At 36.6% G+C, this 25,937-nt stretch overlaps 1 protein-coding gene across 1 annotated transcript in view; it reads left to right on the top strand.

The window, feature by feature from the left end:
• The window catches only part of sema3e (sema domain, immunoglobulin domain (Ig), short basic domain, secreted, (semaphorin) 3E), a 38,970-nt gene extending 14,667 nt beyond the window's left edge, over positions 1 to 24,303 (top strand). Inside the window, exons 2-17 of the mRNA XM_060878211.1 lie at positions 1,065 to 1,225; positions 2,556 to 2,615; positions 2,716 to 2,835; positions 8,948 to 9,041; positions 10,069 to 10,185; positions 13,674 to 13,816; positions 13,974 to 14,088; positions 16,838 to 16,907; positions 17,020 to 17,164; positions 18,036 to 18,258; positions 18,362 to 18,453; positions 18,545 to 18,586; positions 19,016 to 19,185; positions 20,400 to 20,467; positions 20,766 to 20,893; positions 22,305 to 24,303. Coding sequence (XP_060734194.1) covers positions 1,065 to 1,225; positions 2,556 to 2,615; positions 2,716 to 2,835; positions 8,948 to 9,041; positions 10,069 to 10,185; positions 13,674 to 13,816; positions 13,974 to 14,088; positions 16,838 to 16,907; positions 17,020 to 17,164; positions 18,036 to 18,258; positions 18,362 to 18,453; positions 18,545 to 18,586; positions 19,016 to 19,185; positions 20,400 to 20,467; positions 20,766 to 20,893; positions 22,305 to 22,757 — 2,201 coding nt within the window. The 3' untranslated portion in view covers positions 22,758 to 24,303. The remainder of the gene's footprint in view (positions 1 to 1,064; positions 1,226 to 2,555; positions 2,616 to 2,715; positions 2,836 to 8,947; positions 9,042 to 10,068; positions 10,186 to 13,673; positions 13,817 to 13,973; positions 14,089 to 16,837; positions 16,908 to 17,019; positions 17,165 to 18,035; positions 18,259 to 18,361; positions 18,454 to 18,544; positions 18,587 to 19,015; positions 19,186 to 20,399; positions 20,468 to 20,765; positions 20,894 to 22,304) is intronic.
• The last annotated feature ends 1,634 nt before the right edge of the window (positions 24,304 to 25,937 follow it).

A 25,937-nucleotide genomic window follows, 5' to 3' on the forward strand; every position in this document is an offset into this window, starting at 1 on the left:
GCCTCATTTGTTTTTATAATAATCACTCTTCTGGGAAGGCTTTCCACTAGATTTTGTGGGATTTGTGTTCATTCAGCCACAAGGACATTAGTGAGGACAGGCACTGATATTGGGTGAGAAGGCCTGGGGTGAAGTCAGTGCATCCCAGAGACCCTCACTGGGGTTGAATCATGGTTCTTTGCAGGACACTTAAGCTTTTCCACTCCAGTCTTGGCAAACCATGTATTCACAGACCTCGCTTTGGTAGTCAGGTGTCCACAAACTTTTGGCCTCATTGTGCATTTGGCCTATCTGAGTTCTTTTCTTATCTTGTTTCCTATTGACCTGTCCTTCTGTTACATTTTATCTGTTAACTAAAGCAACTGGTGAGCCTTTGAAATAAGCAGCTCAGCAGGGAGCAGCTTCTGGCTCTTTGTGTGTGTGTATGTGTGTGTGTGTGTGTGTGTGTGTGTGTGTGTGTGTGTGTGTGTGTGTGTTGCATAGTAAGCCTGGTATTTTTGGTGTTAGCCTGGTATTTTTGACACTAAATCAGCTACAGATTTCAAAAGAATGCCTACTTTCAGAGGAGTGTATGGCCAGTGGGCCCACACACACACACACACACACACACACACACACACACACACACACACACACACACACACCTTATCTAGATTGGTTTAAATTACAGCCTGGCAGGGAATCAGGTGCACATGCACAGACTCAGACACATACACATATAGCCAAAATGCCATAAGTTGTTGACACCATACACCTTGTTTATCAGTTCTCTCCATCTCTCTCACACAGAGATGCTCCTCTGAGAAGCACTGTGTTTAGCTGTGTGTTTAATTATGGCATGACTAATCTTTCCGCTTCCTCAGCTGTATGGACTCTCACACTGTGCTCTCTGCAGGAGATATTATGTGCACTGGAGTAGACAGAATACTCCTGACTCTTACTAGTGACTCTTACAACAGTGTTATGTCTCTCACATGCTCCAGCACCTGCTATTCTCATACACATTATTGGTTCATTCCTCAATGATGTCACTTACAATGTTCCTTGTGTGTGTGTGCGTGTAGAGCTGTGGGAGTTAAACAGGACATGGGTGTTCCAGGCGGCAGAAGGGAGTCTGCAGCATTACAGTATGCTGCTGGATGAGACTCAGGAGAGGCTTATTATTGGAGGAAAAAACACACTGTACTCTCTTAACCTGGACAGAGTCAGTGAACCTCATAGAGAGGTAGGTGTGTGTGTGTGTGTGTGTGTGTGTGTGTGTGTGTGTGTATGTGTGCATGCATGCGTGTGTGTGTGTGGGTGGGTGGGTGGCTGGGTGTGTATGGGTGTGTGGGTGTGTGTGTGGACACTCAGTGATGCAAATTTCAGTTACACATTTATGCACTATTAAAGCAGTGGATCTCAAAGTGGTTCTGTGAGCCATATCTAGGGGCTACATGATTATTTTAATTAAATACAGTGCTGGGAATCACAACCTACAGCTAATTATGTGTTTATATTTTTAAATGTATATGTGTTAAACATTATAATTATAATGATCATTTTTATTATTACCCTGTTTGACTTGTGAATTGAATTCGATTAATGAAAATGAGGATACAGTACATTTCAACATTCAAGATTAAAAAGCTCTATGGCTCCAGTTAATAAGTAACATATTTATGGAATATAACTTAAATAATAATCAAGAAATGCATCTGTGTTAAATGAGTCTGTGTACATTGACATCCCAGTCAGTACCCAATAGTAGCTCAGCTTCCATTTTCTGCCTCTAAAACCAATGATAGAAAACCAACCTAGCAGACATAGATTCATAAAAGGTAATAGATTTAAAACAAATATTTATAAATGATAATAATAATAAGAATTCAGAATCAGAAAACAATAAATGCTAGCTAGTTAGCTTAGTTTACAACAGTACAACAGTTCCCCTGGTTAAAGTGGGCATTTTTCTTTTATATGTGGGCTTTTTTAAGGAAAAAAGTGTTATTCAGCAAATAATTCATAATTCATAACCCCCTAGCAAGATGATCTTTATAATGACATACAGTAGTAGGGACTAACTACAACATATCACATATTACATTAAAGAAATGCTGTTTTTTTTTTTTGTCTATTTTAATGCTGCAGTATTTAATGGGCCTAATCTTTTAATTCATAAAGTAAGAGAAAAACAAGCTGACAGTGAATACAGAGTCTAAAAGAGTGCTTTCAGCTCAGATATAAACACATAAAGGACAATTAGATAGTTTTCCTCTAAAAGGTAGACTCTTTCCATGGTTTTAAGGGAGGTTGTTTAGTTTTGGTCAGAAGAACACAGACAGTGCTACTGTGTGGACCTGCCCTTAACCTCAGGGCCTTGAAATCTATCCATCTCAGTTTCTGTTTCTGTGTTTAATTTAATTTAATTCAATAAGGAACGTGGGTTTGTAAATAATGCTGTCTAGAAGCACATTTTACAATGACCACTGCTGTTCATGACGTGATCGTTTACGAGAAATAATCCATGTTCTACAGTGACCTCAGTTCACTGTCTCTGTCTGTCTCTGTTTTAGATCCACTGGGCTACCTCTGAAGAGCAGGTGAAGGACTGTCTTATGCAGGGCAGGGAGAAGGTACATTGTTGGCTAATGTGTTAAAAAATTTGATATTTCAAGTTTTCTCTTGCTTTAAAGAGACATGTTGTAAAGTATGTCGCACTGCCTTTTTCCCCAGCCGGAGTGTGCTAACTACATCAAGCTGATCCAGCCATATAACAGCACTCATCTGCTGGCATGCGGCACTGGAGCCTTCAGCCCGATGTGTGCCTACATCAGAGTCAGCAATCAAGCAGAGGTACTGCAGCTTCTCTAAGCAGCTACCGTATCAACATTCAATTCAAAGTGTTCTAGTCACTACATTTCCAAACTCTACATTTCTACACATCACATTTGTTAATTTACAAGCTGACTTTTCTTCAAGGAGGTTGATCAAAATCTAAACCATATCAGATGTGAAAGCAAGAATGAGATGTTATACTATTTGTATTTATTATAGTAGTTTGTATTGAGCCAGCTATTAGCATTTGTGTTATTAGCTTTACTAGCTAGCATTGGAGAGACTAGGAATAAAGCTATAGCGAGTTTAAGCTAATTCTAGCTGATTTTCCCAACTTGATTAGTTCTTTGGTAAAAGAGGCACTAATTTATCATCAGAACCTGAAATAAGTGTGCGATATAAGGAAGATATCTATTGTGAATCATCTTCACACTTTCATACTTTAAGTAAATGTAACAGTTTTTACTTACTGAAGTGAAAAATCTGGCTTACTTGTTTAAATAATTTAGGTACTTTTCCTCCTATGAGGATGACATACAGTAAGATAATGGATTTTGAAACAATTTTACTGAATATTTGCAAAGGACAGTTTAAAGGCAGGGTCTCCGATTTTTGAGAAATGCTTCAGAAAACTGAGTCAGGCCGAATAATAAAAAAAATCAAAAACAAAGTTCAAAACAAACGTGTAGCCAATGAGCAGAAAGGGGCGTGTCTTGTCAATATGTGGCAGAGAGAGTGTTCAGTGCGCATGTGTGACATTATCAGAAAGCGACTTTAACATTGACATGGAGGATAAAAACAAAGAAAGGTTTACGATAAGGCAAGAAGTATGACCGTGTTAATATACGATCAGCTTTCCAGCACTGGAGAGAACTGAAGGAGCGGGAAGTTAGCGCATATTCACAGATTGGAGTTTCCCGAGTCAATAACTTCTGAGCTAAACACTGTTACTACACAAATAACACCTCTTTTCTATCGTAGTAATGTAGAGACGCAGCTACAACCGCGTTTTGTGTAGTAACAGTGTTTAGCTCAGGAGTTAATGACTCGGGAAATTCAACTTTACTTAAGACGCCGACGTGCTTTTTTCCTTCTCGATAGGTGAGTAACGTTGGTTTTGCTTTGTTTCACAGAACTAATATATGCCGTCCTTTGCAGGATTATGCTTGTGTGTCATTTTTGCTTGCTTGTTTATCTGCAATCGTATTGTTTTTCCCTTCAGCTATGATAAAGACACTTTTCTTTCCATTAGTTGCCTGGGTTACGTATGTATGTGTGGGCGGAGCTATCAATACAGGGGTGGGACCCATTTGGGTTAGGGGCGTGTTTGTTTTGGTGATTTCAAATGTCGACATTGGCTTTCAAAAAATCGGAGACCCCAGCTTTAATATTCCTGGTCAGAGAAACATGTTCTGATGGTCATGTTAACATGACTAAAGCAATGGATTAAGGATGAAGATTTGTCCACATGAAGAGGCAGAATAGTTACACTGTATGCGTGCCTGAGGCAGATGGGTGTAGTCAGAGGCAGAATGATGGTCAGTGAAATGCTTTAATTCTCTCTGGTGATCATTAACCAGCATATGTCTTGCAATGGATATGTTTTCCTCTGTTGGAGAATTTGTCAGTGATTCAAAATATTCCTTATGCCAGAAAAAAAATACACGCTGGATACTTCCATATAAATTTTGTGTCATAAATAATTAGTGAAATCGATTAGATGTAACCTAAAGGCTGCTACTGATTCAATTCATGCTAAATGAAGAAAAAAGTGATGGTGTTGACAGTCATGACTCTACTGTAGACCACTTAAAAAAAGGAATTTGTTTAGACCTCAGTGATGGGACGTTTCATCCTTCTCACTCGTTCTCAAATCCATGACTAAACATTCAGGCAACCAAAAACAAACAGTCTCATCCTCTCTGGAGAGCACCAGCCAAATTACAGAGTGGCTAATCACAGGGAATGACGGTTTATTTGAAGCAAAAAGCAATGTTTAAAGAAGCATAAAAGGCTGAGGTCTAAAAAGCTTTTTTTTTCCATATGTTGGAGACCTCTGGCCGGCCTGAACCATTTTTACACAATCACTGTATTGTGTTGTGTCTCTCCTCCCACTGTCTTTAAAGCCATGTGTCCTGTAAAGTCGATGCCATGCTCATATGTTTACGATTAGAAGAACCACAGTTTGAATTGGTGCTTTGGTTTCGCCCTAAAGTCTGGGCTCAATCCTAATAACTACTTAATTCATCATTTACTGTATCAAAATGCAGTAAAATTTTTATATTGAAGTATTAAAAAATAAATAAATCTAGACTACCTTGTTGAATTAAAAGTGACAGGATACATTTGCATATCATTTTTGTTCAAAACGTCACATAATATGGATTCAGTTTGAGAAGGATATTAAATATTAGTCCAAACTTCACTAAAATTGGTTATATAGCATCAGCAGAAAAATGTGGGACTCTAATCATTTAGTTATTTTGAACTGTATAAATGAATGAACTGTATAAATGTATGCAGAAATTAATGAAGGAAGTATGGAATACAAATAATTAAAATAAAATATAAAATAAAATCAAAATAAATAAAATAAAAATGTTAATAATTACATACGAAATAAACAACGAAAGAAAGAAAGAAAGAAAGATCATACAAACACTATATATTTCCATGGAATATAAGAATATATTCTGTTATGACGAAAAAATGTTAAACTTTCTGCACATCTTTTCCTGTACACATCTTTTCCTGTGTTCTTACGGGTTAGTTTCTCATGCTCATTTCCTTAGGGAGACGTTGCAAGTTTGCCTTTGGCTTGTGGTAAGGGGCAGGAGATCAGAGCGAGGGTAATTAGAGGAGGCAGGTTTGAGCAGGGCACCTGATAACCCCAGCACTCAGCTGCAGGCAAAGAGGTAAACCGCTCAAGCTATGAGGAAAGCAATGAGGCAATGAGCTACCAGTGTTACTGCACATGCATAATGTTCTCCAACCTCAAAATGCAGAAAACAGATGGATATAAACACAGAGACAGAAAATATAACTGTTGATAGACTAAACCAGTCTGATGGGAGGTGAGGGTGAACATGCTGATGGCATGCAGATGTGCATGTGATGACAAGTGAGACTGATCCAAGAGTGGACACAGAACAGAACCGAAACTCACAATGGATGGAATCTACACATACAGACAGACAGACACACACACTTGCCCAGCTAAGCCTGGTTGTGTCTTATACCTGAAAATACACAGTAACGTTGCAGCCTTCTGCTCACTTTCACACCAATATGACACATCACCTACTTATACACTCCTTTAAACAGACCAGCTCACATCCCCAATACACATCAACTTCCCACATTTTCTCAATTTTATTTCATTTTCTCAATTTTATTTCAATTATTTAAAATGAATATTTTATAAACTGACATCAAAACAGACAAATAGCAGACACACTATATTAAGTATTGCCTTGTTCTGGTGATGCTGATTAAAATTATGGACTGGGAGGGACTCCGGGACTGGGATCTTGTTTTCATTTTCAGAATTGTTTTCAGAGGACAAAAAATTAAAAAAATCGATTTAGGCCTCACCCACTTGAGTATCCTCAACGATAATTATTTTGCACAATATTTTAAAAATATTCATCCAGTTACATATATTCCACATAATCTATAAATCTCTGAAAAAAGATAGCACCTTAGTCACTTTGAGTCAAATTGTAAAAATATTAAAGAAGCTATTCGTTTTAATAAAACTGACAGAAAAAAAAATGCATTTTAAAATAGAACTATTATATTTTATTTCTTTAACTACGTTGAGCATTTCTACTCAAACAAGTAGTCCTATGGTTTTACTGTAGGAGGAAATAACAATATCAAATAATTTAAATAACTTAAACAAACACACACACACACAACTACAAACCATATGCCCTGCAAATGTGAACCATGTGTTTGAGCAAGAGACAGAGAGAGAGAGAGGCTCCAGGTTCACTTATTTAATGTCCAGAAGAACACTGGTAGCTGTGATGCTTATAAAGCATATTATTATCATTTCCATGATACTGTTTTCTGTTTAAAGTTATTTATCTAGTCAAGGATCAATGGGCCAAATTGATTTGAATGAACAAGTTATGAATGAATGACCAGCACATTCCACTTGTGATATTGTGGAATATTTATGTAACCCTGAACTACTAGCCTAATTACATATTTGATTCATAAAGGTTTAAGAAAGGTAAAAGAAAGAAAAACAAAAAACCAAGTAAATAAATGAATAAATTCTTTTAATTTATTTTATTTTTAGAGAGGGTAAGGTCATTTTTCTTTAGAGCTATATATTACTAAGAAAAATATTTAGGACATCCACTCATCCACTGGTGTGTATAGAATGGTTTGTAGAGATTTTGTGTGTGTGTGTGTGTGTGTGTGTGTGTGTGTGTGTGTGTGTGTGTGTGTATTCTGCCTTTGTTCTCTTCCACAATTTTCATTTCACTGTCCACTTATTCACCTGGATGTAATATTTCCTCTGAAATTGCTAAAATGGTTTGTGGAAGTGCTAAATGGAAGTGTAGCTGTGTGTGTGTCTGTGTGTGTGTGTGTTTGTGTATGTGGTGTGATGGATAGGTTGTGTAATACACCCTGATAGAGACAGTGTGAACAGATTAGGATGTGTGATAGGCTGCATTATATGCCGACCGGCTGATTGATGCTTCACTCTCTGTGAACTTCTGCCCGTCCAGCTCCAGATCTGTTTATGGGAATGGCTTGAAACCATTTTCTATAAACCACATTAGGCCAAATCCAATGAGATAAGACACACTGAACACAGACACACTGGATTTGGTGTTCTGTTCTGTGGGTTTGGGGTTTTGTTAGAGGGTTGGGGTGTTTTCTTCATAGACATGAAAGGTCACACTTTTCAAAATGATTACTACTGAATATAGAAGAATGAAAAAAGGAATGTAATAAAATGAAATACTTGCACCCAGATAAACTGTACAACAGTTTAACTAGCTAGCTAAACACAACCATGTTAATGATTTATTAATATGTTAATATCTCCTCATTTGACAGGAATTATTGAATTCCCAGCATTAGGCAGACTCTCTTATCCGGAGTGACTTACATTTACTATAATTTTATACAACCAAGTAATTGAGGGCCAGTAATGGTAGCTTGGTGGACCTGGGGTTTTGAACTCATAACCTTCTGATCAGCAGTCCAACAACTTAACCACTAAGCTACCACATCTCCATATAATACATAAATTATATCAAGTTATGAAAATCCAAGTCTATGAAACTTGCTATGCATATGAGCGAGCTAATGTTGGTAACCATGTCATTAATGTAGCTAATGTCAATAGCTACAATATTTGACTTTATTGAACTATTACTATTTGTCTTTTATAGTACTAGTACTAGTTGTAGGAACAGTTCTAGTAAATACCAACCGTTTATGAATTTCTACTAATTATGCTACATCATAAGAAGTTATCTTTAAGACAATAACACAAGGCAGTTAGTAAATCTAGTCAAATAATAAGGAACCTTAAAAACTTGCACCTGACCAGCTTATTCACCAGCTGGTCAAACAAGGCTGGATTTCTATTTTTTTCTTTTCATTTTTTATTTTTTTTCCATATTGCTACCTGACTAGCTCATGTTAGGCTACATATTATCATGTAATTAAAAGCAAAGGTGAGAAAGCTAGCTAGCATTAGGTTCATGTATAAACTAATTTCTGAGATAACTGTAAATTGCTAACAAACTAACATGAGGTAATTGAGAGCTCGAGTCTAGCTATTTTAAAGTAGTAAGCAAGGTTATTTGCAAGTTTGGTATCACAATGCTGTGAAATAAAAACAGTAGCAGGTTTTGCTAGCATGTGTTAGTTCATATGCTCCCATATTGCTATTGGTGAAACTAAATTAGACAGTAGGCATTAGTACTGTCTTAACTTGTACTGTACTGTTAGCTTAACTTTTTTCCCTACTTAAAATTCTATCTTGTAATTCCAACCCCATGTTTTAACCCTTCCTCTAAAGAATCCATTGATCCTGTTACACAACTAGTATTTCTAAATTGCATAAATCCCTTCAAAAACTATGTTTGCTTTTTAACAGGAAGGAGTGTTTCAGCTAGAATCGGAGCACATTGAGAGTGGCAGAGGGAGATCCCCGTTTCATCCCAACAGCCCCACAATGTCCACGGTGTCCAGTAAGCATTCAATAACACAACTTTTCAACAACTTTTCCCCTATCCGCTTCCTCTTTCATAAGCGCCCCTCCTCCATATCCATATCTATTCTCAAAGCTGGTGTGTTTCACAATAAGAGCTGTGTGTTTCGAGCCTTGGACAGTCTGTATGGAGGCTCTTCATCTATTCAAGGTTTTCTACCTCCCTTGAATTCTCACATAAGCAAGTCAAGTCAAATCCATCAGCTCTCCCAGTCAGAGTCCACAGATTAAGACAAGGATTAGAATGGGAGAAGCTGGGAACTATGGGTGGTGAATAATGAGTTTGGACATTTCATGCTGATGGAACCATAACAAAGCTCTTTACAGGATTGCTAATTCTCTCTAATTTACCATTTTACACCTTTAGATAAATATTGTTACTAATACTCCTGATAAATATGCTAAAGTGATTGTTCTATTGACATGGAATGGTTTTGAGCTCTGTACTGTAAGGCTTTTTTTTTTAGTTATTCTTTAGCTGCCACCTTGTGGAATATTTAATAATAACAACTTAATCGTTATCAATATTTTAAAATTATAAAAGATTTTTAGGTTTAAAAATACAACAGTCAATATTTTTTTAGTATTATTATTATTCCAAATAATATGTAAAAAAAAAAAAAAATTTTTAAATAATAGTTTATACAGTGTTCTCAGAACAAGTGTATTTACAAACCTAAAAGGCCCTACAAATGCCCTACAACCCTTCACATCGTCCTAAATTATTATGTGGAGAAGCTGCAACTTGGCTTTTAAGCATCTCATGATACGTCTAGTTAGCATAATAAATAAAGTTGAACTACCACAAGTTTTGGGTTGGGTGGGTTATATGGATGGATGACCTCCACCCATTTAACTCTCACAACCAAATCTTATCTAAAAGTTTATCTTTAATAAAATTAGGTTTATTATTACTTATCACATCAGAAAGAATACTGAAAATAGTAAAAGAATAAATGGTATGTACCATAACAGGAACATATCCTTCTTTCTTTTTGAATCCACAGGGGATCAACTGTTTGTAGCAATATACACTGATTACTGGGAGAACGATGCTGCGCTGTATCGACTCGGCAGCCATAGCTACACCAGGACCGAAGTAGGAGACAGACAGCAGCTAAATGGTGAGAAAACCTCCAACTAATTTACTATAACGGCCTTACAGATTAACCCGGTAAGTTCCACTAACATTTATTCACTCATTCGCGCACTCACTCACTCACTCACTCATTTATTCACTCACTCATTTATTCACTCACTCACTCACTCACTCACTCACTCACTCACTCACTCACTCACTCATTTATTCACTCATTCACTCACTCACTCACTCATTTATTCACTCATTCACTCAATCACTCACTCACTTATTCATTCACTCACTCACTCACTCACTCACTTATTCATTCACTCACTCACTCATTCACTCATTCACTCACTCACTCACTCATTCACTTATTCACTCATTCACTCACTCATTCATTCAATCACTCACTCACTTACTCACTCTCATTCACACAATCACTCACTTATTCACTCACGTACTCACTCACTCATTCACTCTCACTCATTTATTCACTCATTCACTCAATCACTAACTCACTTATTCATTCACTCATTCACACATTCACTCAATCACTCACTCGCTTACTCACTCACTCACTCACTTACTCACTCAATCATTCACTCATTCACTCACTCACTACTCACTCACTCAATCACACACTCATTCACTCAATCACTCACTCACTTACTCACTCAATCACTCGCTCATTCACACATTCACTCACTTATTCACTCAGTTATTCACTCACTTATTCACTCACTTACTCACTCAATCATTCACTCATTCACTCATTCACTCAATCACTAACTCATTCACTCAATCACTAACTCATTCACTCACTCACTACTCACTCACTCAATCACTTATTCACTCACTCACTTACTCACTCAGTCATTCACTCATTCACTACTCACTCACTCAATCACTTATTCACTCACTCACTTACTCACTCAATCACTCATTCACTCACTTATTCACTAGCTTATTCACTCACTCACTTAATCACTCACTCATTCACACATTCACTCACATATTCACTCACATATTCACTCACTTATTCACTCACTTATTCACTCACTTACTCACTCAATCATTCACTCATTCACTCATTCACTCATTCACTCAATCACTAACTCATTCACTCAATCACTAACTCATTCACTCACTCACTACTCACTCACTCACTCAATCACTTATTCACTCACTCACTTACTCACTCAATCACTCAATCACTCACTTATTCACTAACTTATTCACTCACTCACTTAATCACTCACTTATTCACTCACTCACTCACTCACTCATTCACATGCCCCTTTAATATTGTTTTATTCCATATTTTATGAGGGCTTTTAACACATATATTGTCTTTACAAAAATCTATAAGAAAGCAAAAAAGGTTGCTTCATTCCCTGTGAGGCACCCAATTGCCCTTAAAATCTTAAATAAAATTATGCTTTCATTATAATGGGACTCTTGGGAATTTCCTTTAGTCTGGGTCCTTGGCTGCGGAAAGTGTAAGAACCCTGCTTGAAGTCATCATGATTTCAGAAGCAAGCTGACTTGAACATGCAAATGGTTTCAAGATGAAGCAGCAGAAGCACACACTGACACACTTACGAATTGTATGTTGGACAATATCAAGGCTTTTAGAAACTGAATCTTATGTGATGAAATACTCTTGGTGTGTTCTCTAATTTATCCCACCTGTTCCACCATCTGAACATTGTACTTAGATGATTATAGCTGGAAGTACTCAGCAGGAGACTCGAACACAGTAAGCTTTTTCAACTGGCATGTTTCCAACTCTGATCAAGAAATAACCTCTAAATTAGATCTGGTAATTTGATGATTATTTGGATCAGGTGTGTTAGTACAGAAAAAATAATAAATTCTTCAGACTAGGAGTCATTGAGGACCAGGATTAGGAACCACTGCATTATTCTTGAGTAAAAAAGCTCTCTGTCTCAGACGTAATAAAGAGAGTAAACAGCATATGGAATCCCATTTTATCATCAATCAACATCAGTGACCAGTTAGATGGTTGAGTGTGGAGTGTGGAGTAGTTTCATGCTGTGAGCTTGTTTAATGTTTACCTCATGCCCATACATATTCCCTCAAAGGTTCTGAGCATCACTAAAGAACACTGGGGAAAAAATGAACATAGCCTTTGTTTTATATTTATAGAAGTAGCCTTAGAGTATTGCCTTGCTGTGCATGTGTGTATACATTCTAGTGTAATTCTGATGCACACCACAGAGGGGCATTGTGTGTCTGAGAATAAAGGAGTATATTCTTCATCTTTAGAGGGGCTCATGTAGACTGAGCCCCCCAGTGTGTGCCATTAATCATACAGAGAAGCAGAAAGAAATGTGTGACAGATGCAATCTATCTCTGCCCACTCTGTCTCAGACAAATCCAGCTGCAAAATGGTCAAAGACAGTTAAAGCCAGTCGCAAAAATAAACGTCATACAACCCTGTTATACAACAGTCAAAATCTGAGATCTCACTGAAAACATCTACAGTCTGTGTGTATGTGTGTGTGTGTGTGTGTGTGTACAGAAGTGTCACTCAAACTTCATGTGTGTAATTACATCATTCAATGTATTTTTCATTTTCACATGTGATTTGCCATATGATTATTTTCACATGATTCATTTGTTTTTATTTTTAAATGTTTCCCATTATATGTACAGTATCCATGATTTTATATGTAATTCATTTATTTTTATATGCGACATCTACACAGTTGTTCATTTATGTTAATATTAATTTAAAAAAAATTATTTTTAATGGTATTATAAAATCTTTTTAGATTTACTATAAAGGTCGTATTTAAAAAAAAACAGCTTCACGTTATTTATTTATTTATTTATTTATTTATTTTACATTCTCATATGTAATCATAATATGGCATATGGCACCATTTAAAAATGATCGCACGGATTTTCCATAAATTGATCTAAATCTAAACTAGGGTGAAGGTGTGTAAATATTCTTTAAGGAACTAGTAGGGAGTAAGGTGTATTCAGTCTAAACTAAAATAACAAAAGATATAATGGATGTATTTGTGCCTAATATGCACTGCACCATTTAGTACAGCTTTTTAAGCTTGATCCTTCTAATATCTGCTGTGGCAAAAGGTAAACAGGCAAATTTAACTCACTGCCATGGTCTATGTCTGTCACTAGAAAATGCTCCCATTTTAATATATAAAGTATGCATGCCTTGTTTTTAATCATTGTTTCAGAATAGACATGTGGATGAACAGAAAACTGTTGCTCAATGACACGACTTTTGATTGTTAAGAATCTGACTAACAAAACATATGATTGTTCAAAAGGACTTGCTTGAAAGCTGTAGCTAAGATGTTTATTACACAAGTTTAACAACTTCCTGCTACTGTAGCCCTGCAGCTACCCCATGAGAATTGATGAATTGTCTGTCTGGTCTGTCTGTCTGTAACTATTACATTGGCAGACAGTGGACAGCTATTTTTTATCATTAGCTGCATTGACACATTTCCTCTGTCTTTTTTTTCACAGAGCCCAAGTTTGTTGGTTCTGTGGTGATCCCTGATAACGATGACCCTGCTGATGACAAAGTTTACTTCTTCTTCACTGAGAAAGTGTCCACAACAGAGGCAGGAAATAAGGCTGTCTACAGCAGGGTGGCTCGTGTATGCGCTGTAAGTCTATACAATATTAAAAGTAAAAGCATTTCAACATGCAGTACATCTTGAATAGTTAAAAAGGATAACGGTTTAGCAGGTTGTACCATCAGAAGGAGTCAATGCTAACTAACAGCTTTGAGTAAATCATTTTACTGTCGCTGTTGTCTTTCAGAATGATCAAGGTGGTCAGAGGATGTTGGTGAATAAGTGGAGCTCTTTCCTCAAGGCTCGTTTGACATGTTCAGTTGCAGGACCCAACGGCATCGACACCCACTTTGATGAGCTGGGTAAGAAACATTATGAGTAAATCATTAACTCTCAGTAGTGGTACACATTTAAATAAAATGTCTTCAGATCAAGCCTTATGTGGGCCTTTATCACATTATTTTTTAAACTACTGCTTCTAGTGCAAACGTTAAAATAAGAAGAATGGAGAAATGACAATATTGTGCCAAATTATACAAGTTATCTATTTCAATGACAAACTTTTTATGCTTTTTATACTCTATCTGTAGAAGAAACTGATAGCTTTGCTGTTTGGTTTAGCACCATTTTGTATAGATTAGATTTCATCCATTTTTCTAACTGATGTTTGAGACTTTTACATTTTTGTCTCTGTAAGGATGCACTACATTCAGTAGGAGTATCTTATATGTATATCTTAAGACTGAAACTTGCATGGCTCTGGTTTATATATAATTATAGCTGGATTTAATCTAGTCTATTCCATAATGATAATCTGTACACACACATTAATGATGTGACTGATTTTATACTATATTCCACACAGTCCTTTTACATGTCTGGTGTCACAGCCTTTAAAATGACATTTTGTGAGTTTCATCATAAGTTTATTCCCCAAGGGTAATGTGTAAGTCAACTATATTAGTTGGCATTTAGAAGAAATCCCATTTTGTGTTGGAGGCTGAGTCTATATAGAAAGCTGGACTACTGTATAACCAGAGGAAATGTTTTGGCTACATAATTGCTTTGGTGAAATGGCAGTAATCAGTATGCACAGAGTGAACTGGGGAAAAGGAATTGCTGTTATGGAGTAGTGAACACTTTATCAGTGCGCAGAAGCTGATATAAAATAGCACGCTCCTTACACATTCACATATATCTGCTCTGAGACTGTGTGGGTAGGTTTTTTTCTCAGTAGTGTGTGTTTGTAACCTTTCTTAGGCTGTGCATTTTTTAAAGTTATTTTGGTTAGGCTAGCACAAGGGGGTGAGGTTTTCTCAGTGCTGTATCAGCCAGGTTTCACACCCTGGAGCTAGCTACTGATTATTACCTCAGGAGGTGTGATGTTATTTATTATTATTGTTATTTATTATTTTAAAACTTAGATTTTGAGAATAGCTTGTAGAGTTTGGGTTATTTCTGTTTTTACTACATGTGGTTTGAGTTAAAGTTAAGTCCTAAATCATTTGCCGGTTGTGTCTCAGAGTTGAAATGTTCCCGATCTTCTTCTGGTTAGCTGATGACAAGCAAAAGCTCTCTCTTTCTCTCTCTCTATCTTTCTCTCTCTTTCACTCTTTCTCTTCTCTGACACTGCATTATTATTAGCAAGTGTCAACCCTGTCTCTTGGACATGCATTGATCTGTAGCATATAAAGCTCAGTATTAAAAAAATTAAATCATGCTAAGCATCTTCTTGTGCAGATTAGCAAAGCAAGCACATGTATATTTCTCAGAGGCTCAAATGATCTTTAAACACTATGGGTGTTTGTGCATGACTTGTGTATGACAAGATTAGCATGAAACCACGCTTGCAAGGAAATTGGATCATTTAGCTTGGATTCAATGTCTAAACTAAACTAAAACATCAGACCACTTATACAACAGGATTAGACTGAGGAATCATTTGAACTACAATTTGAATTTGTTAGCTTGATGGATCAAACCTAATCTGCATAGAAGTTAGAAAATGTCAGTTGATTTGTCACATGTTTACTCCGTGTGTCATGTGCACGTATAAACCGAATGGCCGTCTGTTGATTTAACTCTCGCTAGCGTGAATGTACCCAGTTGACGAACTAATTTTTTTAGCATTTTTTAGCATTTTTGTTGCTAACATTTTTTTTACACAAAAAAAGCACAAAGCAAACATGCAATGCTACCTGGTCCTACAAAAACAGTACACTGCAGTGTCCTGTAGCTCACTAAATAAACACAGTGACAAAAAAAGATAAAAACAACACTGTCAGTATGGACTCGGTGAGCACAGCCTGGCAATAGAGACCAGCTGGAATTAGAAATCACGGCTCCCACTTGAGGACAGAGTGTGTTAGCAGTTCAGACGTCTCTGTTAAGACAGAGCTAAACTTTCTAACTGAATGAAACAAAAAACATTTCAGACTACATAAGTGCAGTTTGCACAAAAATATGCACAGACACAGACACACACACACACACACACATAACATGCTTTTATTTATAGAAGAAATTCACATAATGACACATCCAATGCAGGTATACATTTTTCAGCTATTTCACATCACCGCTAACTCAAAGGCAAGGTAAATAAGAACTAGCTAACACAAACAGTCTGCTAGGAAAGTCAGACACGGCTATAACAGCACCTTCTCCAAATACAGTGGTTACACATAATAACAGAAATTTCCTGTGTTTCTTGGATTTTAATAAGTGGATCTGATGTAAGGAAGAAAACACAACAGAGAATATTGTTATAAAGGCAGTTTTTTAGTCTGTTTATTATTAGGCTCAGATTATTGTGGCATCTGGCACACAAGTCCCTATGAATGAGTTGTTACCATAGAAACAAAAACGAATTGGATCGAGCACATTAATATAAATTTTGAATTATACTCAACACTATAGTACTATTGTCAGAGCTGCTGTTGGAGAAAATTAATCAACTTTTGATTATTAGATTTAAGAATTCAACAGTGGCATAAATTACAGTATCATCCCAATATTGTCCTCACACACACACACACACACACACACACAAAAACACACACACACTCGTTTATCTCATGTCTTTAATGTTTGTTCCCTGTTTATGAATAGAGGATATCTTTGTGCTGAAGAGAAAGGATGAGAAGAACCCTGAGATCTTTGGTCTATTCAGCACAACCAGGTACTTGACATTTTTAGTACAGGTTCTTCTATATATTCTGGTAATTTACGAGTTTACAAACACACATTCTTTGCAATCTTCATTTTTTCTAATCTCCTTTCTGCTTGTACAGTGCCGTGTTTAAAGGTTATGCTGTGTGTGAGTATAACATGGAGGAGATCCGAGCTGCATTTAATGGTCCGTTCGCACACCGAGAGCACAGTGACCATCACTGGGGTGTGTATGAAGGGAAGGTCCCATACCCTCGCCCTGGATCTGTGAGTCACATACACTGCATTCTTTTTCTTCATAGTTAGTTATAGAAGATTGTCAGTGCTTTATATGATATCTTGTGCCCAAATGAGGCACAGGATGATGAAGTCAATGACTGGGTTGCAAATAAATCAATTTTGTGAGTTTATTACATAATTTCAAAGGCTTTTGTAACACCTAAATCTGATAAAGGTGCAAAACACTGAGAGGCAGAAATGGGACATTTTTAATAGCACATGCAATTAGGACTTGTAATTATAGATGAAATATCTGACCTTTTAGATGACAGTATTAGGATTTTATCTCTTTTTTTCTTTTTTTGGGAAAGGTTAGACATATAAAATGCTTCTCTGCACAAATAGCATTGGTACCATGGTATCCACAATTATCAACACAGATAAAAACAAGCATATTATATGAAATATAATATGTAAATATATTTTCCTTTTAAACAATAGAAGAAACCATTTAGTTTTGTAAATAGAAGTAAACAGGAATGTTATTGTAAGATTTATAATCTTTATAATAATAATTATAATTATTAATAATAATAATAATAATAATAATAATAATAATAATAATAATAATAATAGTCCATGTTTTGGGCAATTGTCTTATTTGTTGAAAATTGGGAAATTCATACAAAGTAAGTGTCTATGGTAGAGCTCAGAGTTAGAAATTTTACAAGAATTACATCTTTATTCATTAAAAAGTGACACATTCTAGTTTATACTTTTGGAATGTCAATGAAAAGAATTCCTGTGAGGATCAGATTTGCTTGTATTATTCTGATCATGTTCTCATCTCAATAGAACAGTTTCTTCCTACAGTTTATCAGCAAATTCATTCTCTTTATTTATTTTCTTCCACTTTCAGTGTGCCAGTAAGATTAATGGTGGCCAGTTCTCCAGTTCTAAGGGATTTCCAGATGAGGTTCTGCGCTTCATACGTTCACATCCCCTCATGTTCCAGCCAGTGCAGCCGGTCCACAGGAGGCCCATCCTGCTGGACACAGATGGTGGACGCAGGCTCACTGAGATTGCTGTGGACAGAGTGGAGGCTGAGGATGGACATTATAATGTCCTGTTCATTGGGACAGGTATTGTGACATGTCCATGTATTAAACTAAATTAGGATGCATTTCCATCTAACATGTCTATTACAGCAGTAACACCAAATAAACAGCATTTATTCTCCCGCAGATGATTCATTTGTGTTAAAATTAATCACCATTTTCAACAAAGAGGCCAACACGATTGAAGAAGTGCTTCTGGAGGAGCTACAAGTGTTCAAGGTAAGCAGACAGTAATGAAGATGAGCATTACATTTGGTTTATAATGTGTACTTCCGGTAATGGTGAGATATATAATCCTTTTGTACCATAGGTTCCAGTGCCTGTTACAGAAATCATCATCTCAAATAAAAGGGTAAGATATTTTCAATTTATTTATTTTTTTAATCAGTTTATTTGTCTCAACATTTTCAGTATAGTGATATGTGAATAAAATGCAGTCCTGGACGCTGCCACCAGATGGCGATAAGGAGTACAGTTACATTGTTAAAACGTTATTTTATAGATACGCAGATAGATGAAAGTAATACAACAGTATTAACCTTAATAATCAGTACAACAACAACAACACTACTACTACTATTATTAATAAGAATTAATTCGGTTTTTCGCCTTATATAATTTCTATTATTGTTATTTATTATTATTAGTATTATTATTATTGTTGTTGTTGTTGTTGTTGTTTATCTATTTATTTATTTTTTGTTTTTATCTACTGTACTCCTTTATTTCCTTCAGTATTGTATCCCATGGAATTAATTGCAGTTTCTTCTCAATGTCACAGCAACACCTGTACGTGGGCTCAGAACTGGGAGTGACACAGGTTCATGTGCACCAGTGTAGCCTGTATGGCTCAGCCTGCGCTGACTGCTGTCTAGCCAGAGACCCTTATTGTGCCTGGGATGGACACACCTGCTCCAGATACATACCTGCTGGCATTTACACTCACAAGAGGTACACACACACACACACACACACACACAGACACAAAATGTGTTTTATTGATGTGACATAAGCCAGACCCACAATCCTGAGCAGGACAAAACATATTTCTGAGAACAATGATTTTGAGGTGTTTTAAAATATAATACAAATAAGCAAAACAACAGGAGGATATACTTAGTAAAGGATTACTTACCAGTAAAGGATTTTGCCATGTCATGGGTTTTAAATCTCACACACATACACACACAGTGGTACAGACACCGAGATGCTGCTGATTCTGTGTGCTACTGTACATACTGTAGTGTTTTCCAAGAGGTAGAAAAATGCACACACATACACATACACAGATGGGCTGACACATTCTGATCACACACTCACGTGTACAGACACGGAAATCTTCCTGCTCCAGATGCTTACTGCTGCAGTACACAGTGAGAAATGCACACAGGGTTTTAATTATGGCCATTACAGCGGCTAAGATGGAGACGTGCTCCTGGTGAGAGAGTGTGAAGTCTCACCTCACCTCCTGCTGTCTCATGTTTCCTACTCAACACCTACTGCCTTGCTACTTCACAATGTGTGTGTCTGTTCAGTTCTGGCAATTTTCTAGTCTTCCATCTGAGACATTGATATGTCAGTTCACAGAATCTCTGCTACTTACAGAGGCTTTTTAAGATCAAGATAAAATTCTGTGTGTGTGTGAGTGTGTGTGTCTGCCCTCATCAGACCAGAATAAAGGGTTCGTGTGGGCGTTTCCCTAATCCAGTGTTGTCAGATCTTTCACGGCCATCAGGTTGAACCCATTAGCACTTTATGCTAACACTTCCCACACATGCTAATGCTCATCACACACTCATTCTGCATGTACAAGCGGACACGGAAATCACAAGTAATCAGTGCTGAGTAACCGTCGAAGCAGTCACAGGCAGGATGCTGATGGAAAAGATTAGCTGCTCTCAATTGATTTCATTCTAAGATTAAACATCAGCAGGGGAGTGACAATCTATTTCTGTCTCTGTCTCCCCCCCTTTCTCTCTCTCTCTCTCTCTCTCTCTCTCTCTCTCTCTCTCTCTCTCTCTGTCTCTTTCTGCCTTCTTCATTTTCTTGCACTGTGCTTTTTCGTTTCTTTGGCTCTTTAATCCTGCTCTTGATAAATGAGTGTCAAACAGGGCACTTGGAATGTGGCTGAGAGAGTTCAAGGCTTCTTTTCTCTTTCTCTCCAGGCGATTCAGAAGGCAGGATGTCCGTCATGGCAATGCAGTGCAGCAGTGTAATGGTCTCCAATTGAACGGTGCGTGAAGAGCTTATGTGTTGATCTTTAACAACTGAGGCCAATTAACACACAAATATCATAATGAGTAATAATGCTTTTGAGCAAAAACTTCTATTAGTAAGATATTTACTTACTCTATTCACTCATACACACTTACCTTTACAAAGCACTGCATATGTTTTCCAGGGTTATGGTTGGGGTTAATCCTGACCTTAACACTAATCCTAATGACTATGTCAGGCTCTATGTCTTTATTTATTTATTTATTTATTTTTGCGTCAATGTCAATTAAATTTAATGTCGGTGTGTGTTTCAGAGGCCCAGAGCATATCAGAGAAGTTAGTGTATGGAGTGGAAAAGAACAGCACTCTGTTAGAGTGTAGAGCCCGATCCCTACAGGCTTTACTCACATGGTACAAAGTGAAAGGAACAGACATGGAAGAGGTACACACACACACACACACACACACACACAAGTTATATTATTTTAGCCTGCAAAACAAAAAATCTTTTAGTTAATAAGTAAATAGGTATAAATATACTTAACAACAACTCTATATATATATATATATATATATATATATATATATATATATATATATATATATATATATATATATAGGGTTCGATTCCCGCCTCTGCCTTGTGTGTGTGGAGTTTGCATGTTCTCCCCGTGCCTCGGGGGTTTCCTCCGGGTACTCCGGTTTCCTCCCCCGGTCCAAAGACATGCATGGTAGGTTGATTGGCATCTCTGGAAAATTGTCCGTAGTGTGTGATTGCATGAGTGAATGAGAGTGTGTGTGTGCCCTGCGATGGGTTGGCACTCCGTGTATCCAGGGTGTATCCTGCCTTGATGCCCAATGACGCCTGAGATAGGCACAGGCTTCCCGTGACCGGAGGTAGTTCGGATAAAGCAGTAGAAAATGAATGAATATGTGTGTGTGTGTGTGTGTGTGTGTGTGTGTGTGTGTGTGTGTTTGGAATTGTTAGGTTGTTTTCTCCCTTTCTTTCTTTCTTTCTTTCTTTCTTTCTTTCTTTCTTTCTTTCTTTCTTAAACAAATCTATAATTATAATATATAATATATCTCATTCTTTGAAAATAACTAACATCTTTAACACAGAATATTATTATTATTAAGGCTAAATACTTGTGATGTATTTTTAAAGCATTTTATAAATAAATTAGATATTAGAACTGAATTTATACAAAATGTTATCATATAGTTTGTTGTTGTTAAGTAAACAATCTCTTATTAAATGAGTAGGGGGTTTTGATCTGTTACTGCTCCAAAGTTGATTATTTTCTTACAACTGTATAGGCAAAGGTTTATTCCTCTAATACCACAGACCACAACAATTTATCAGTATGTTTTTTTAATTAATTAAGGTCTTATATGTTGCAGTTTCTTTTAATCATTAATAGTTACTTTTAATATTATGGAATGTCTGCAAAACAAGTTCATGTTAAAACTTATGTTCATAGCACCTAGAAACAGTTGTTCCCTCAGCAGCCTCTCTTGAATATAATTATAAAGATTTGGCAACTTTATTATGAGAAAGATACAAGCTAAAAGTGTATTAGGTTACTATTCAAAGGTAACTCATTCTGTTTGATTCAAGAATAGTATAAAGATTTACTGTAAATTAATAGTGAGGATAGACTTATGCCAATGTCATGTAGCTTTATGTACATTATATTAAAGGTTATATGAAAAAGGATTTTTTTTAAGAATTAATTGATATTTATTTAACATATAATAATAGAATGACAATAAAGATAGTAAAATATATAAATCAGTCCAATCCAAAACTGACCTTTCATAACACTAGTTCATATTTCTCTTCTTTCACTCAGATAAAGGGCGATGATCACATTATTCAGACGCCTCATGGCTTACTGTTTCTGATAACCAAGAAGTCCGACACCGGTGTGTACCTGTGCCAGTCTGTGGAGCACGGCTTTGTTCAGACCATAGCCAGGGTGACTCTGGATGTGTTGGAAGAGGACAGACTGGAGAGTCTGTTCCATAGACGAGACTACGATGAGAGCGAGGCCCAACTGCGTTCTCACCCTTGCCCCTTCCCAAGCCTCCCATCTGCCTCTTCGTCCAGAAAGCTCTGGTATAAAGAATTTATGCAGCTGATTGGTTACAGCAACTTCCAGCGAGTGGAACAGTACTGCGAGAGGGTGTGGTGTGCATCCGAAAGAAAGCGGAAGAAGCTCAAAGGCGCACCGTCTAAGTGGCGGTATTCCCAGGGGGGTGAGCGGCGAGCAAAAGCTCGGGCACCCAGACATAGTGAAGAGTGAAGTGAAGAGCTCCATATACCCTGAACTGAACAGACAGACTACGGGGTTGTGTTCACACATCCAGATAATATTCAGACATATTTTGCCCATTATTGTGTAAGATTGCATTTAAAAATAAAACCAAATTATGTTTGAGTTTTAGTAGTATCACCTAGGAATGCTTCTCTAGACACAGTTGGATCTTATTTTTGTGCTATTCATTGTCAATGATTTTTCCAAACTGAAGGAGGAAAAACATTAATGTGCATGTCTGGAGATCTGTGTTTGGTTTGGAATGTATTAAAATCATAGAAGGTGTAGAATTCATGTATATATATATGTAACTGTGCTTGGTGGTAAAGCTTATTTTGAACCTGATTTTCAGATACAGGAAATTGTTTAGGTGATATTTTCAACAGAGACTCACAAAATGAGATGCAGTGACCCCACTGTTTCCTGTCACACACTGACAAACATGGGAGTGCAGTGATTCCATTTACAACGGCGTGTGCTCTCATGTGAGAAGCAACAGAATAACCTTTTTCCTTGGTTGACAGCCAAAAAAAATTCAGATTCAATGATTGTTCTTACTGAATAGAATGACTCATTACTCTGAAAATATTTAACACTGTTCATTCTCAGATTATTTCAAAGACAGGCAGCGTTTTCTGCACATAATTTACATATTTATCATTTGTATTTTATACTAAATTATTGTAGTTGGTGTTTGGTAGTGCTTTAAATGTCCCCATTAGTTTGAATTGGAGATATGTTACTGCTTGTGTTAAGTCTTTCTAGGTTTTTATCACTGATGTGTAATGATCATTTTTAAAGGCCCAGTTATAGAGGTTTGAAAAGAGGTTTCCAGCAACATGAATCATGTAGGATTCTATACACATGTAAATATAAGGTAAAATGGAGGTGAGTACCAATATAGAAGATCTTCTTATTTTCGTGTAGGCTACTCTAATAAATGTCATAAACCATCGTGACATGCAGCTTGTTATACAACATAAATCGGTGTACTGTGCTTATTAGCTACTCATGACATGGTATCGTTACTCTAAAGGGGCTTTATTCAGAGTTGGTGATTAGAGTTGCATCAATATTTACACAGGTTTATTAATGAAGATTATTTATGCTTCATTCAGATTACACCTCTGAGTTTGCTAGAGTTAACCGGTGTCCATTGACTGTGTGTCTGTAACACCAAGGATGCAGGAAATTGGGGTGATGTTGGTGCTGCAGCACCCTCAACCTTTATGATTATATTAACTGCTTAATAATATATATAATATATAGATAATGCACATCATACATGTGCTGCTTGAATGTCCAGCACTACAATTTAACCCCAAAATGCATTTCTGCATCCCTGTATATAACCGACTTTAAACGCAAGCGCTTGTTTTAAGTCTGAAAAAATAGGGGATAGAAAATGTGGACTGGAGAAGCAGCTTTTTTTACTTTTCTGTCAAATGTAATCTGATGTAATGAGGAAATAGAATGTAAATATATATGAATGTGAAGATAGCAACAATTGAAATAAAGATCTAATAGAAGCTGAGTCTATTGCCAATATACAGTATTTTGGCATGGAGTCATAGATATCACGTTATTAGAATTATCACACAAATCACGCCAATTTTGTTTCTATTTTAATAATATGGCACCCACACTCATGATTAAGCAAATTATCGCAGTAGCACTCGATCCAGCATATTCTATAGTTTTTACTTTTTTGTGTGTGACAGTTAACTGCACACAATGTAGTGAAGCCACAAGATACTAAATCATAACATGATGAATGTGGTGTTTTATTGTGCTTTTATTTAGCATTTATTTAATTAAGAAGATAATTCCAACAAGCTGATCAAGTACTAATTGCATATGCTTACTGATCACTTAAAATTAATTGGCAATTGTGGCGATTAAAAAAAAGACTTTCATGATAAGTCATATGTGTCATATTTAAGTTAATTAATATTGTCTCTGAATGGGATTCCATAGTTTTCCTGTCACTTTTTTTTTTGAGTGTATGTACTGTCCAAAACATACGTTGTGGATAAAGTATATCAAACTGTCAGAAAATGAATGCTACACCAGCCAATATTACACCTCTTTGTGCATATGCAGCTCTTAGTTCTTGCTATAGGTGCTTATCTCAGATCTGATTACGACTTAAAGTGAAATGTTAAAACTCTTTATTGGTTACATAGCTTCTAATTTGTATTTCCAAACATGAGACTATTCTGTACACTGACAGATTTAACTGCAGTTGTTTAATTACTTTGTACAGCCTGTCTAGGTAGGCTGCACATACAAGTTTAAAAGAACTCCAAGTCTACTCGCTGATCACCTGAGCGTGAAATATGGAAAATATCTAGATAAATCACCTGCCATTCCTGAGATATCACTCAGCACACATTTCAGTTTTAGGCATAAGAAAATGTCCAATAACTGAAAATTTAGTTGCTACAGAATTTCAGTCATTTTCTCAAGCTGTAGAAATGCTGAAAGTTATCAGAAACTAGGTATCACAGACCACAAAGTCATGCAGAGTTAACAAAAATTGGCACTTTCATTTTAAGTAATTCGATTTTAGCAGCACCACCTTGTCGATACAACACTCCATTCTATGGAGAAACAAGTCTTATTTGTAAGTTAATTATTCATTCATTTTCTACCGCTTATCCGAACTACCTCGGGTCACGGGAAGCCTGTGCCTATCTCAGGCGTCATCGGGCACCCTGGACGGAGCCATCAGGGCACACACACACTCATTCACTCACTCAATCACACACTAGGGACAATTTTCCAGAGATGCCAATCAACCTACCATGCATGTCTTTGGACCGGGGGAGGAAACCGGAGTACCCGGAGAAAACCCCCGAGGCACGGGGAGAACATGCAAACTCCACACACACAAGGTGGAGGCGGGAATCGAACCCCGACCCTGGAGGTGTGAGGCGAACGTGCTAACCACTAAGCCACCGTGCCCCCCTTGTAAGTTAATTAGATTTACAATAATCACAGTGAAAGTAATAGTCCCATCTGGCTTTAGCAATCAAATGTAAAAAAAAGCAAAGATTGAGTCTATAAATGTGTGTGTATATATATATATATAAAGAGAGAAATTATATATATATATATATATATATATATATATATATATATATATATATATATATATATATATAT

Source organism: Tachysurus vachellii, chromosome 9, assembly GCF_030014155.1.
Source record: "Tachysurus vachellii isolate PV-2020 chromosome 9, HZAU_Pvac_v1, whole genome shotgun sequence".
NCBI lineage: Eukaryota > Metazoa > Chordata > Actinopteri > Siluriformes > Bagridae > Tachysurus > Tachysurus vachellii.